This window comes from Thamnophis elegans, chromosome Z, assembly GCF_009769535.1.
Source record: "Thamnophis elegans isolate rThaEle1 chromosome Z, rThaEle1.pri, whole genome shotgun sequence".
Classification (NCBI taxonomy): domain Eukaryota; kingdom Metazoa; phylum Chordata; class Lepidosauria; order Squamata; family Colubridae; genus Thamnophis; species Thamnophis elegans.
Window position 1 is genome coordinate 97,467,727 of NC_045558.1, and position 15,856 is coordinate 97,483,582.

The following is a 15,856-nucleotide window of genomic DNA, read 5'->3' on the forward strand; positions in this document are numbered from 1 at the left end:
CTTTGCTTGGCAAGCTTTTGGAAGAGGTTTGTCACTGCCTCCTTCCTAGGGCTGAAAGAAAGTGATTGGTCCAAGGTCCATTTTAAGGCAGAACTCAAACTCAAAGTTTCTTGATTTCTAGACTGAAACCTTAACCACTACACCAAACTGAATTTCACTCAGAATGAAATTAGTTTCGATTATTAGAAAATAATATGAACCTTTGGAAATAAGAGCTATCATTGGAAATGTATGTGTGGTGGATAAATAGTTGCAAACTACAAAATTAAATTGTAAATACCTTTATATATTAATAATCAAGTGATTTTACATGTAGAAGTTGCACTATTAACCAAGAGACATTAAGGAAATTTGATGTTGCCTCTTCCATAATTCTAAAGCCTGTATGTTAATTATCAGGATTATCAGAATCAAAGTCAAATACACCTCGTGATCAAGATAGCTATAAAGTGATTACATAATAAAGAAAGGAAACCGTTCTATTGGGATATTATCTTGCTAATATAAATGTATGTTTCTTCTTCTGCTTGCAGCATCACCTGAAGCCAAGAAGTGCTTTTGAAAAAAAATATTTTTTTTATCCCTGAGTTTCTTCAACAGACTGGATTTTGGAGGAAGTCACTCTCCCATGTTCATCTAATTCTTCAATGATTGTTTTAATTACTCTGGTTTTCTTTATCTCTAAAGATGAAAGAAAGAAAGAAAGAAAGAAAGAAAGAAAGAAAGAAAGAAAGAAGGAAAGAAAAGCAAGTATATCAAAAATGCAAATGGTAACATTATTTGTTCAAGAAATTTCATTAATTTTTAGGCTACTAAAAATAACTGTATTAGAACATATAAGTGTGCTTGTCATGTATAACAAGTTTTGCCTTAAACCCAATTGATTTCAATTATTTCTTTCTTTAAATTGAGTTAATTTTTAGGTTTTATGCCTGGCTGGTGCAGGCTGTCTAGGGACAGTAGCTATACATGATCAATTTTTTCCTTCTTGTTTCAAGCAATTAAATAACAAACCCTTTTATTTAATGTAAGAAACTAGAAAACATGGATTTTAATATATGTTTTCAATTGTGCTAAATGATGCTGGAGGAAAAAAGAGGTTTCTCTACAATTTCTGTACATTACATAATTTTATAGCAACATTTTCCAGAGATTTTATTTTTCATTTTGAAAATGAGACACACAATTTACATTTCTTACCTTCTTGGGGAGATAGCTACATTTAAAGAAATTGAAGAAATGTCTTTAAAAGTTTGAAAACTTGCATATTTCACATGTTACTACAGATAATAATTTTGCTATGTCTTTGAAGTCTCATAATAACAAATGTTTTAGAGTCATACTTGAAAGGCAAATTTTTAATTTGGGTCAATTAAACATTATTCATGTCCAACTATGCATTCCCTAAACAATGATAATTATTTGTCACATGCTAAATATACATGATAAGTGGAAGGATAGAAAGAAGGAAGAGAAGTATTTGCCTTGCAAATGCTATATTATTCCTTTGGAAGAGTATGATATTTGCACATGAAGTTAAGTATTAGAAAAAAGAATGTATTAACACTAAGTCTTCAGCATGACATGAGTAGAGAGAGAGGGACGGTGGATACCTAAGGATTTTGTATGAACTCTCCCTTTGTCTGTCACTCTGTCTGACCTTTATCAGGTCATTTCCTTTGGCCTCTCTCATTATAGAGAAAAGAGCACGTGCTTTTTGACTATCTTGCCCCTGAGGTTTTAAATTTTTAAATTAATTTTAATGTTGTTCACTGCTCAAAGCCTCTGTGTGTGAGCTTGGCAACTATACAAACCTATCAAATAAGTAAGTCAAAACAGGAAAGAGGGGCAAAAAAAGAACAGTCTTAATTCTAGGCCTAGGAGAACAGTCAGACTGCTCCACTAGATCTTCAGGGAAAACACCAGGCTACCCTGGAACTGGCTGATCTATTTAGCCTTCTCTTCCTATCACACAAACAAGCCAGAGGTGGTAATCAGCCAGTTCTGACAAGTTTTGGAGAACCAGTAGTGGAAATTTTGAGTAGTTTGGAGAACCGGCAAATAGTCTGGCCCCGCCCCTGCTGCCTCCCAGCTGATCTTCTCTTATTGCCCTGAACAGGAGAACAGAGCTGGAAAGCAGGTTGGTGGGGTGGGGAAGGAATGGGGATTTTGCAGTAACCTTCCCCTGCCATGCCTACAAAGCCATGTCCACATAACCAGTAGTAACAATTTTTGAATCCCACACTGAAACAAGCTGATAAACAATCAGAACCTGACCAGACAATGGATAGAAAATCTCAAAATGAGATCATATTGTGACTGTCCTCAGACAAAACCCAAGTCTAATACACAGTGCCTCCTATGTATGGAGCTCATAATGATTGTAATGGAGACCACAAACTGCTGAGCCATCCCAGACTTAATGCCACCAGGTGGCACATTGAAATCCTCAAGATTCTATAGCTTTGAGAGCTAATTGCCATTCCTGCAACAGAATACAGGAACAAATGATAATAGCAATTTGGAGACAGTACATAAGCTCCAATCCCAACTGTTCCATAGAGCTTCATCTGCTTACCTGCAGAATAGAGCCTTTGAAAACCCACAACACCTCAACAGTGACAACTGCTGCCACCCTTCTTCTCTCCTGGAGTCATGGCTAATGCCAGACCCAAAACACAGATGGGCACATTTCTGAGAGAGGAATGACCCTCCCTCCAGCACCACTCAGGTCTTGCTTAAAAAAGTAGGATGTGTAGGTACTAGCCTGTCTATATAGTGTATGTCAATTTTTAAATAGCAATTTTATTAATAATTCTAATTGCAACAGTAAAAACATACAAATTGTGGGGGGAAAACAATATGTTGTTATCTCTGGTAACCCTTAATAGGTTTTTGCTGACACCAGGACTGAAATGACAAGGTTTTTATGTACTTGTCTGTAAATAAGAGATTGGATATTGGAAATAGATATCATTTACTATATTTTAAGAAAATGATAGGGCACTTTGGGAAAGGTTATAAGGAGTCATTCAGTTTAGAATTCTAGAAAAATTCACTTATGTGCTAAAGTAATAGAAGTAGAGAACAAAATACTGCATTGAATCAGAAACAACCACAATAATTCTATTGAATTCCAAGAATATTTACCTTTATCTTTGGTAGTGAATTCAATGTTTCTGGCTTCAGTTTTTCTAGTACTGGTCTCTGTGCCAGTCTTTGTGCTTTTGACTTCAGAGCCTGAAGCTCTTAATCCTGAACCTTTTTCAGATCCCAGATTTTGTGATCCCAGATCTTTGCTACTTCTTGGTACAGATTCACTGTAATAAGCAATAGTTTGATGATGTTACCTTTAGGGGAATTGTTTCGCCAATATTATTATTAGAAGAAACTCTATGCATAGCCAATAGATTTTTTATGGGATTTTCACAATATTAATATTAATTATAAAATTCTTAAAACATACATTTTCCATAGAATGCCATAAATTTAATCCCGTTGTTCAACTGGAATAGTAAATCTGAACTTCTGACAATCTTGAATGGTTTTCATGCATGAAAATATGTGCTTGTGCAAAGCGGAAAAATATGGCCCAGTATTTCACACTCAATCTATAGTCAGAGTTGTTACACTCATTTAGTTTGCTCATTTATGTTAGTTTGCATTCACAAACCACAGTTACTCTGTGGATATTTCCAATCTAGGAATTCTAAACCTGTTTGGCTTAAGCTTCCAAGATTACCACTAATTTATGACAAAATTGAATTGTGACATTATACCTTTTTTTGCCAGATAGTTCCTTCATTCCTTTTCCTGATGCTTCTCCATCAATTAGGCATCGATAAGTTTCAATCTCATTCTCAAGACGGATCTTGATGTCCAGGAGGTGCCTGTAATCTGCATTCTGACACTCCATGTCTTCTCTGATTTGTTGTACTTGGTTCTCCACATTGCTAATCATCCCTTGTATTTGCAAGAGTTGACCACAATATTGGCCTTCTGTCTCTGCAAGGGTGCTTTCAAGGGATTGCCTCTGAAAAGGAACAGAGATGCAGGGCTTATTTCTGTAGTCCTTCAACAGTTATGTGTCTAGGTGGGGAGTACCTTTGTACGAATCTATAGCGGCAAAAATGTCAGGCTGTTCACATCTAAGCACTTTGAGAAAAATGATTTTTTGGCAATAGGCTGTCAGATCCTGAATCAATGCCCTTCACTTCTTAAACTTCAGGAATAATGTAATGTTTATTTGAACTCTTTGTAAGAATTTCAAGCCTGAACATGATTCACCAACAAAATAAAGTGGTACAATCCTTTGTGTACCCTATTCTGTTTTATAAGGCGTTTGTTTCTAAAACCATATGCATGCCAGCATGTTATTTGCATGAGTTAGGCTCCATCTCAATCTTGTTGAATTCATAATCTGAATTGCTTTTACTATATTGTCATTTTGTTCTTGAAGGATTGGGAGCATTCTAATTGCACAAGAAGAATCACATTAAGTATATATATATAAAGTTTTACTTAAAAAAGCAACCTGGTGGTCCAGCTTGCCTTTCCTAATGTGACAGAAAGAAAGGAAGCTGGGGTTCTCCAGAAGTTCTAATCAACACACATCTGAGAAGCAATTGCCTGCGGATCTTGGGCATTACAGTCTCAGCATATCTAGAGTTGAGGTAATAATGTGCCAGTATGAAGTTTTTGCTATTCAGTGGAAGCTGAATGGGGCTGTGTAAACCAACCTGCTGCTTGTTGTGTGTAACCCAAGGCTAGAGCATCTCCAGCCAATGGGCTCTCCAGCTTCTGTTTGAAGTTATCCAATAAGGAAGAACTTCTCCAGATAACTGTTCATCGCCGAGCTACTATTAAATATTGACATATGTTTCTTCTGCTTTTCCAAAAAGATCTGAATTTTGGAATCAATTTCATGCCTAATACATAGGGAGTGTTTCTGGAAATATCCATTTGTTTGATCTTTTTACTCTTAATTTGAAAATAAACCAGGAAGAAACTTAGGGGCTGTTATCACAGAATAACCAATATCAAATTGCATTGATAGTTTTAAGATCTGTAGATTTCAACTCCCAGAATTTCCCGGAGAGCATGCTGGCTGGAAAATTCTGAGAATTGAAGTTCACACATCTTAAAGCTGCCCCCCCCCAAACTTTTAAAACTATAGGATATTATAACTTCCTTCAATTTTCTGCCTCCCCAAGTATTGCAATTCAACACCCATAATTTTAAATTCACATTAAATTAAGAAAGAATCAATCTTTATAATTAGAATGGTTTATTTGGTGATAAAGAATGTCCTTACCAAAGAAAGCTGGGTTTTCAGGTCAATCTCCAAACTCTGGAGGGTATGTCTCAGGTCTGCAATTTCTTTTTTGTTAGTGGTGGTTTCTTTGGCACTCACGTTAATTGTCATATTTAATTCCTTACTCTACAATGATTCAAACACAAGATTACAATTGAAATGACTAAAACAAGCACCGAGTCTTTGTGTTTTTTTCATAAAATCTGCCAGCTGCCATCAGACGCAGCATCCATAGGGGTGTCAAAACGAACTATTTGAGGGAACATCGTATTGCAATGGAAACCCCACTGTGTTATATATGTGTAGGGTGAAGTTGATAGTCCCTGGGCAATACCGCTTTAAAGCTCCACATATGAATATATTAAAAGAGCATAGATGTTCAAAATTTCTTAAATGCTTGCTGCTGGTAGTAATGCCATCTTAGTGTGCTTGAGTCAGTTGGGAATTCTTAGTGCTTTCCATTGAATTATTGAATTAGAAGGTATCTTGGAGGCCATCTAACCCAATCTCTTCTTTAGCACAGGATAAACTAGGGTGATGTGACAGATCATCATCCAGCCTCAATTTGAAGGTTGCAGTGAAGATGAACTGGCATCATATAGCAGCTTGTTTCAGTGGCTAGTGGCCTATGTAGTCATAATGTTCCTCCTAATCTATATCCTGAAAACTTTCTTGAAGTTTTAGCCCGCTATACTGATTCTACCTTCTAGGAAAACAAACTCCACTCTCTCTGACAGCACTTCAGGGATCTGAAAAATCAATTTTGAAGAGCCGAGGTGGTGCAGTGGTTAGGGTGCAGTACTGCAGGCCACTTCAGCTGACTGTTATCTGCAGTTCAGCGGTTCTAATCTTACTGACTCAAGGTTGACTCAGCCATCCTTCCGAAGTGGGTGAAATGAGGACCCAGACTGTGGGGGCGATATGCTGACTCTGTAAACCGCTTAGAGAGGGCTGAAAGCCCTATGAAGCGGTATATAAGTCTAACTGCTATTGCTACTGATAACTGCTAATTTTCTAATTGAATATCTTGAACTGTAATACCTGGAAGTAGACATATTATCCCTTGTGGAATCAACAAAGAATAAGATAGAACAATTACTTCCTGTGAGCTGGATTTGTTTGATATGTTTTTATTTTGCTTTTTAGGCTAAGTGGCTGCCTTAATTCAACAATACCATACATACAAGACTAAGAACTGGGTGGGCAAGATGTTTGATAGCTATATAGACACATTCATGCAGTCTCATTGGCCATAAAAGCACATAAGGAAATAAAATAGTTAAAATATTGGCATCCAAAACATGAACATATCAAGAAAAAGCTATGAAGAATGAAAAGATTTTAAAATATATATTTTAAACCCATCTATGCAGGCTAAATTATATTGCCCCGGAGTTAGCTGGCTACAACTAGCTACAACCCAACACGTTCTCTTAATCTGATGAATGAGGTACAATTTACTGCAGCCAATTCATATGGGATAGGCAGTCCATTTGGTCTCAAGGCTTTTAAGATAACAGTTGTTTGCCACTATTTGTTTGTGCTGTTAGAATATTTGGGAGCTGTCCAAGATTCTTTCTTTGTAGATTGTTCCCTGCTGTGCCATTTATTATAGCAACCTAACTATAGTTCATTGCAGCACTAAAAACACTGATGGTTTATTCTTGTATAGTAAGAATAATAGCTTCTAAAAAGCATGAAAAGACTTCATTCCTTATAGTGAAATCAGAGCACTAACTGACTTGACATCCAAAGGATGTTATCCCTTAAGTCCCTTCACTCTTGGGAAGTTGATCTTGGAAATTTTTTAACCTTAAAAAGCCCAGTAACATACTTTTAAAATGGAGATCTAGTATTGGACATAATACTTGGGTAGATGTCTAGAGATGTTTCTTCTTTGTTCTCACCTTTTCAATGAACCAAGTTTCAGCATCTTTGCGATTCTGCTCTGCCAAAACTTCATACTCTGTTCTCATCTTGTTCAGAATTGCAGTCAGGTCCACTCCTGGTGCTGCATTTATTTCAACATTTATGTCTCCAGCAACTGTCCCTTGCCAATTCTTCATTTCCTAAGAAGGCAGTGAGAAGGGTAAAAAAAAAAAGAGAAAGGTTTTTAACTGTACAATTAATTTGGCTTGCTATTTAAAAATTTTGCACGTAAACCAATTGTCTCACTTTGCACGTCTTTATATATTAATATTTCCATGCAGGTGTTGCAGTAGAGAATGCAGTCTAGCAGCCTAGACTGACAGCTGTTTAGTCTATTTGATTACTTATTTTTTTAAAAAAGTCATACAGAATTAAAACTAGAGTTCAGTGAAGCCCCTTTTCTAATTACTACTACTGAGAGCCAAACGACACCTAAATTTAACCATAGTGAATGCTACAAATCACAAATTGCCAAATAAACTTTGATTACATTTCCCAGAATTTCTTAGAGGGCATCAAGTTCCTGAAGGCTAATGTGGTTGTATGATGTAAACTGTTTTAGAAAACTGGTTGCCTTACCTCTTCATGGTTCTTTTTGAGAAAAGCCAGCTCTTTGATGAGGCTTTCAATCTGTATTTCCAAGTCACCCTTAAACATACTCAATTCATCCAGTACTTTTTTAAGGCCATTGATGTCTGCTTGCACATTCTGGTGGAGGAACAGCTCATTTTCATATCTTGAAAAAAAAAGAAGACGACAAAAAAGTCCTTTGAAAAGTGCCAACTTGATAGATCAAAATATTGTAAACTTGTGACAGAGACTTGTTAATAGATGGATTGTTTGAATGTGCTGAGGTCACATCCTGGTTTTGCTTGCTTTTATCAGCATTTGCACATTTTGAATAGGCTGCTTTTGGGCTGAAGAACTTACTTCATTCTGAAATCATCCACAGCTAGTCTGGCATTATCTATCTGCAGAATCATGCTGGCATTCCGAATACTTGCTGTGATGATCTGTGTGGAAAGAAGATAAAAAGATTTTAGCAGCTTTATTGCATTTTATAAAAGTAGATAAATGAATCAGAAAAATCAAAAATGTGATATTTCTTATATTAATTTCTTTTTGTAAAAAAAATGATTTTTAAAGTAGTGCTGGCTTCCTTACCTGCTGCATTTGTTGAATTCAACTCCCAACACCCTAGCGGCATAGAGAGATTTATAGTCCTCCACAAATGGGTACAAATTTATTACAGGAATAATAATATTACAGGAATAAGGATAAGCAGTCTTCCATTACTTGTTTCTCAAGATGAATCTGTTTTGCTGCAATAGTGTGAATTGCAGCCCCAAACACATCTTAGCATTACCAGATTGGGAAAGGCAATAAAACTGCATCTTTTACAAAACAACAACTTCACTATCTCTGTGTTGAGAATTATATGTTAAACTTTGTATTATGCTAAATATATATTGTAAAAACCTCTGTTGGTATTTATTCTATTAAAACACTATTTCTCATATTTTTTCCTTGATGATGCCAAACTACTTCTCAGAAAAATCTTTATTTAAATATCCCTCTTGTGATTTGATAATGACTTTGTATGTTGTTATCCAGAGTTGGGTAATTTATCTAGATTTGGGAAGCATTGACTTAAAGTAAGCTTCAATACTTAAAACTGAATTTGTGTGGAGCATATTAGGAGGGAAAGTCTGAATTATTCTTTAACGAAATACTTTTTGCTAGAAGTTTTCCTTCACAACAGTTAAAAGCAGTGGTGAAATTCAATTTTTTTTACTACTGGTTCTATGGGCATGGCTTGGTGGGCATGGCAGGGAAAGGATACTGCAAAATCCCTATTCCCTCCCCACTCCTGGTGGAAGGATATTGCAAAATCTCCATTCCCACCCCACTCTGGGGCCAGCCAGAGGTGGTATTCGCCGGTTCTCCAAACTACTAAAAATTTCCGCTACCGGTTCTACAGAACCTGTCAGAGCCTGCTGAATTTCACCCCTGGTTAAAAGGTGGCAGATCTATTTTGGCACCAACAAAAGGGGATTTTTGTTGACAAGAGGAGAAACAGAGATTAAAGGACCCTGCAGACTATGATTCAGCCCCTGCATTAATACTGAGGAAATCAAATATACATAAAAACCTGCATGTTATACATCTTTAAAACTACTTTAAGTTTATCAGGATACCAACATAAAAATTACATGAAACAAAGCATTATGAAGTGAAGTCAGTTTATGTTTTGTAGATACTGTTTTAGCTGAGAAGTGATTAGTAATTATATTTTGAATATTATTTAAGCTACATTAAATTAAATCAATAAAGAGAGAGATAGAAAATGATAACCATGAGATGACCAGATTTCCCCCCTAATTTTCCTTTCTATTTGGTCATAATAATTCTCCTGTAAAATTTCCATCACCTTATAATAGTTTGCATTTGCAATGAAATATTATTTTATCTGAAATTATTTGCATTGATAAAGCTATGTAAAAGAAAGAGTTTGGAAATAAGCATGCAGTAAAAACAACACAAAAAAGTTTGTTTTGTTTTAATTATCTTTCTTCCAGTATGTTTCAGACTAAAAAGAGGCCAAACACAATGGACATATAGGAAAATGTAATATTTTTACAGATGACTGCTTTTTTAAAAAAATAATTTTTAATTTAAAAACACAGCAACCCCCTATTATTTGATATAAAATTGTTCAATTAAAATAATTACTTTAAAAAAAGAAAATTCTTGGGCAAGAAACAAGGCAATTAACAAAAATTGAAAAATTAATAGAATCAGATTGTGAAATTTTATATTTCCTAAAATGTATATTTGATTACTGGAATCACATATGTACTGTAGTGGTTCTCTTTGATATTTGGAAACATTAATCTCAATTAATCAAATATTTATTATGGTTACAGACTAGCATTAGAAAGGTGAGATACAACCAATTAGTAATTCTATTACTTAAAAATATAAAATATACAAGGTTCAAAGCATTTTTAAAAAGTAAAAAATGTATTAAAACAAAAAAAAATGAGAAACATAAAAAGGAGTAAAACATTGTTATTGTCAATCTAATATCTATATATCTAATAACTATATCTATATAAATATTAGATTGACAATAACAATGTTTTACTCCTATCTGTATCTGTATCTATCTATCCATCTATCCAACTATAAAGATATAGTTACCTATATAAGGACTAGGATTACATTCAATTGACAACTAGATTCATTTAAAATCTTTTTCTCATATGAAGAAAGCAGCTTTAAAAGTGGCTCATAGATGTGTAACTTGCAAAATAAACCAATTTTATTATTTTGTGGAATTGGCTGCTATGGTAAAGGTATCCATGTGCTTTCATTTTGTAAATAAGTAAGTAAAAAACTACACAGCTAGTTTTGCTACAAATTTATGATAATTAAAAACATAACAAGATAAGTATAACTTATAAAGTTAACAGCCATCTTTAGTTATTGGCAGACATTGACATGATCTAAAGTGTTGGCCAATTGATAGGTAGCTTGAAAAAGTTTGACAGGTTGAAGTAATGCACATTGTATCTGTAACAAAAGAAATAGCTTGACCTGAAATCTCATATTATGTGATAAGACATACAATCTTTTTTAAAACAATGATTCCAACTATATAAATGAAAGGCCCAAAGAAAAAAGAAGCTTTCTTCCCTCATTTTCATTATTATAGAGCTTTATGAAATTGACTAATAGTTGAAGAAAAAGTTATGCAAAGTTATGCTATTAAAAAATCTTTAATTTGGGAAAGAGCTATTTTTTCCATTGATAGGAATTATTGACTCCTCCATGGGTATTCATAATGGGAGTGGCAAGTGATGAAACATGTCACATACTTGCATGTGATCTAACACAGGTATGAAAGGGTGGGGTTTGCATTGTGACATTATGACACATGTTTCATCATTTGGTATCCTAGTGGTTAAGAGCACTATATATCAGTCTTCTTCTCACAAACTTTCCCATGAATCTAATCTGGAAACCATCGTAATGTTTCTAGTTATTTTCTAGTCTCATAATTCTGTACAAAAAACCTGGCATGCTTGATTTTGTCTGTTTGTGTAAGCATTTTTATTTCATACTGCCTCCCACCCTCTGGATTCAAAGCGCTACACTGCAACAGACAAGTATGATTGCAGTTGTTCGAAAAAGCATCCAGCTACAAAATTATGTTATGCTTTTAGTGAGAATGTATTTATATGAAGAATAATATGCACTGAGCTTTCTTTCTTTCTTTCTTTCTTTCTTTCCCTCTCCACTCCCTCCCTCCCCCTTCCCTCCTTCTTTCCTTTCTTTCTTTCCCTTCCTCCCCCTTCCTTCCTTCCTTCCTTGCTTCCTTCCTTCCTTCCTTCCTTTCATTTTTAATCTACATAATAAGTGTTGAAAAAGGTTGAATGGAATAGGATGCCAATGATCTTTTTCTGTGAAGAAGGGGAATTTTGTTACTCTAAAAGCAGTCTTAAGTCAGGGGATTGGGGCATGGACTGAAATTCAAATTTTGCATTCTGGTTAATTGGTTGGAGAGAAAACAAATTGGTTTACAGTATATCTCTCTATCTCAGCATTCTAAATTAGGCAGAAAAGAAAAAATCATGGATCTGAAAAATGGTTTTGAAGGAATTGGGAGGTAGAATTGTTATAAATAACTGTCAAAAGAACACATGTCCAGTTTTTGCTGAAGAATCTTGGAAAATCTTTCTCCACTTTCCTTTCATCAGGAGAAGACACAATCTGATAACACATTTTTCCATTGTGCCCCCATCACATTGCCATTATTTTCCTTATGCTCATGAATAACTTTAAGTTGCCTTTAGAGCCAAGGTGGCACAGTGGTTAAATGCAGCACTGCAGGCTACTGCTAGATCAGCAGTTCAGCGGTTCAAATCTCACCGGCTCAGGGTTGACTCAGCCTTCCATCCTTCCGAGGTGGGTAAAATGAGGACCCAGATTGTTGGGGGCAATACCCTGACTCTCTGTAAACCGCTTAGAGAGGGCTGAAAGCCCTATGAAGCGGTATATAAGTCTACTGCTATTGCTATTGCTATAGTTCAACCAATGTTAAAAGTAAGATTTCTCTCTCTCTCTCCCTTCCCCCCAATTCCAACATACAAAGTAGGGTTAGGGTCAAAATGTGTACAAACTGTTAAGCTTGATCAAAAATTGGTAGTCAAGTGGGTACAGTGACTAGGAACAGATGTAACAGAGGCAGATAGGAGACTGGCAATGGGGACAGCAGATGTCAGGCTAGTATAGTTTACTGACAAGAATGGATGGATGACTTTCTAAATCAGCAGTGGAGAAAGTTGAATTTGCAATGCTAAGAAGTGGTCTATGGTCAATAAGTATGCAATACCATGATAAATATTTTCATTACCTCTGGAATAAATAGAGGCTTTTGTAATTGAGGTACCAAGACAAGTTGTTGACAGATATCTATTCCAATTGCACATGCACGCACACACACACACACACCAATTTCAATAGAAATAGAACTTTGTGGGATGAAGCTCCCAAACATTGATAGATATTGGCGTGTGGGCTCTGCAGATTACATTGTCTATTTGCTAAACAACCTGAAATGGTAAAATAATTCCTCATTTGATTTTTCAAAATCCATTGAAGAATTGACTTACCTTATTTCGAAGGTCATCAATAGAAGAATTATATTTGCTATCATTGTAGAGCCCTTCATTAGTGTGTGTTGCAGATTTCTGATACCAATTTCTGATTTTTTGCTCAAGATCACCATTTGCCTCTTCCAAAGCATGCACTTTAGCCAGGTAGGAAGCCAAACGGTCATTTAAATTCTGCATGGTTTCTTTCTCTCCTCCAGATAGAAGAACAACATCACCACCAGCAGGGTTAGAGTTGCAGATATGGAAGCAACTACCAGTGCCACCACCACCGGTTTTACCCCATCCTGATCTGGAGCCCCAAACTACCCCACTACTAAAGATTCCTGTGCTGGATCCTCCACCTGACCCATATATACCACAGCTAGAAAGTTTCAGAGGTGCCCCACTGCCACGAGAAGAAGAGATTTGTCTAGATCCACAGCCAAAGTAAGACATGATGTTCAGTGAGTTTCAAGAATAATATGAAAATGAACCAGTGACAACCAAGAAGAACCTGAATCATAAAGAATAATCTCCAAGCTTTTATATGTCAATTTTTAAGGGTGTGTTCTTTCATTGGAATGTCATTTCATACCTACATTGTTTGGCCAATTTATCATTTCAAACCCATCTGACTGATGGCTATTAATAATGAGACCTGATATTCCATTCTGCTGATTTCCCCTTGGGCTATTTGTCATCTTTTCCTTTTTTCCCCCCTTTTAAGGTAGAGAATGGGTGGATTTGACCAGGCCAAAACTTTCATTAACTTTTCAGCAAGATTGAGTAATTATCTACATCTTACTCTTTACATCATTTTAAAAGCTCATTGTTATATACATATTTTTATTTTTGCATTTATGAAATCAAGTCTTTCATAACAGCAGGGTGTACAAGCCTTTTTTGAGAAGAGTGGTTTTTTGTTATTTTTTCACTCTGGGTGTTGGTACAAAAAGCTATGTGACTTAGTTTATTTCTGGAAAAGCATCCTTACATTATTTTGATTTTTTTTTCTTGTGTAAAAGCTATTTCACCAAGTACTTTGTTAAATATCAATGGTTTTATTTCTTGCCATTTTTTTCTTTCCCTTTCATGTCATTAAAGATCCAGCAGATGAAAGACATTTCAATACCTAGCTTAATCAAATGGAAATATATATAAGTAGTCTTAAAAATACAACTGATCTCTCCTATTTAAAAGCAGTGGTTAGCCAGTCACAAGGGTTTGGCATATATTGGGTATTAATGTTAGAATAAATGTAGTCTAGTCCTAGAGAAATTAGTTTACACCAGTCTTTATGATCAGAGGTAAAAAAATATTGAAGAATATTTTCTTTACTCTATGTCAGAATCAGACTTCATGATTCTTTTGCCACAAGCTCAAACCTTATTTTGGTCTCTCCACAATGCAACAATAACATTGCCATAATATATGTGAATATCCCAAATTGGTTACTATATAAATGATCAGAAACAAGGGTTTCTTATATCTCTGAATTGCTCAGGATACACTCCATGATAACTATGTTCTGTTTGATCACTCAATGGTTTTTAAATCAATGGTTTTAAAACTATTTTATATACTCAGTATTAAAGCAAGCTCTGTACAATAATTAATTATGTTCAAGGTTAATATGATCAGTTATAAAAAGGATATTGAGCTCTGGATATTCAATGCAATCTTTAAATGTGGGTCCATTTATGCAACATAAAACTTTAAGTGTTGGGTGCCTATTAGCCTCATATGTAAAATAGACTCCCTGCAGCTTGTTCAACAAACTATGCATTTCATCACAGAATTTATAGGTGAATTCTAGCCAAGTATAAAAACTACAGATTTGCCACTGTTTTCATCTAGGTCTTAAAATTAAATGACCATCATTTTATTTCCCAGTCTGGTAATCTCCAGGTAGATTGTTCTATAACAATCCAAATATTTTAATGGTCTTTAGGATGGGATTATGTGAGATGCAACACTGAAATCTGAAGGGTATCCAGGTAAGGCTGTTGTAGCATATCCCAGATCTCAAAATATGATTATGTACTATATGATCAGCTCTTATTCAACACATGGTATAGGATTCCATTGTGTTATATTTATCAAAGATCATTAAGTCATAAATCATGTCTTAAAATTAGCAGTGCCTGAGTTTGTGGCACTGTAAACCAAAACCAAATAGATCACAAAATTGTTTAATGAACCCAGTTACTATTGTCACCTTTTCTTTGATTCTGAGCAAATGTAGTGGTTACAACTTAATTTAGACAGTTGACTATAACATGAAGAATATCTTGGATATAAAAGCAAGAATATTGCTCTCATTCAGACTTTTCTGTTACAATCCAGAGATGCTCTAGAGCAATATTTCTCAGCCTTAGCATTTTTAAGATGTGTGAACTTCAATTCCATCAACATGTTGACCTGCAAATTATAGGACTACAATTTCTAAGATTGAGAAATATTGCTCTAGAACAGGGTTGTCAAACTGGCAGCCTGTAGTCTGGATGCATCACATGCAAGCCGATTCCACAAAGGCAAAAAACATTGCGATGTGTCATGATACGTCATCTGATGTGATCGAGTTTGACAACTGTTCTCTAGAAAGTACTATAATCCAAAGTGGAACATTTGTCTCAGTTGAACATTTGAATATAAGTAGAACATTATGTTTTATGTTTCTTTTGACCCACCGTCCAGGCCTTCCGCACTCTCCACCGTCCAGGCCTTCCGCACTGCCTTGAAGAACTGGCTCGCCCGTCAGGCCTGGGGATAAGAATCGCTACCCCGCCCGAATGATGAATGGATGTTGCTTACTATTTTATTATATGTTGTTGTCTTAATGTTGTATTCCCCTTTCCCTGGTTTTCTGTGAGCCGCCCTGAGTCCCCTCAGGGAAAAGGGCGGCCTACAAATGCTAATAAAACCATAAAAACCACATATACTTTAAAAAGCT

General features: G+C 35.4%; 1 protein-coding gene across 1 annotated transcript; it reads right to left on the bottom strand.

The window, feature by feature from the left end:
- Positions 1-577: 577 nt before the first annotated feature.
- Positions 578-13,368, bottom strand: LOC116521235 (keratin, type I cytoskeletal 12-like; the record flags this gene model as incomplete). The annotated part of the gene is made up of 8 exons (XM_032235925.1): positions 578-681; positions 3,151-3,320; positions 3,780-4,033; positions 5,315-5,440; positions 7,222-7,383; positions 7,823-7,979; positions 8,174-8,256; positions 12,922-13,368. Coding segments are annotated over 8 exons (1,503 nt in total), but the record flags the coding sequence as incomplete, so codon positions are not given.
- Between the last annotated feature and the right edge of the window lie 2,488 nt (positions 13,369-15,856).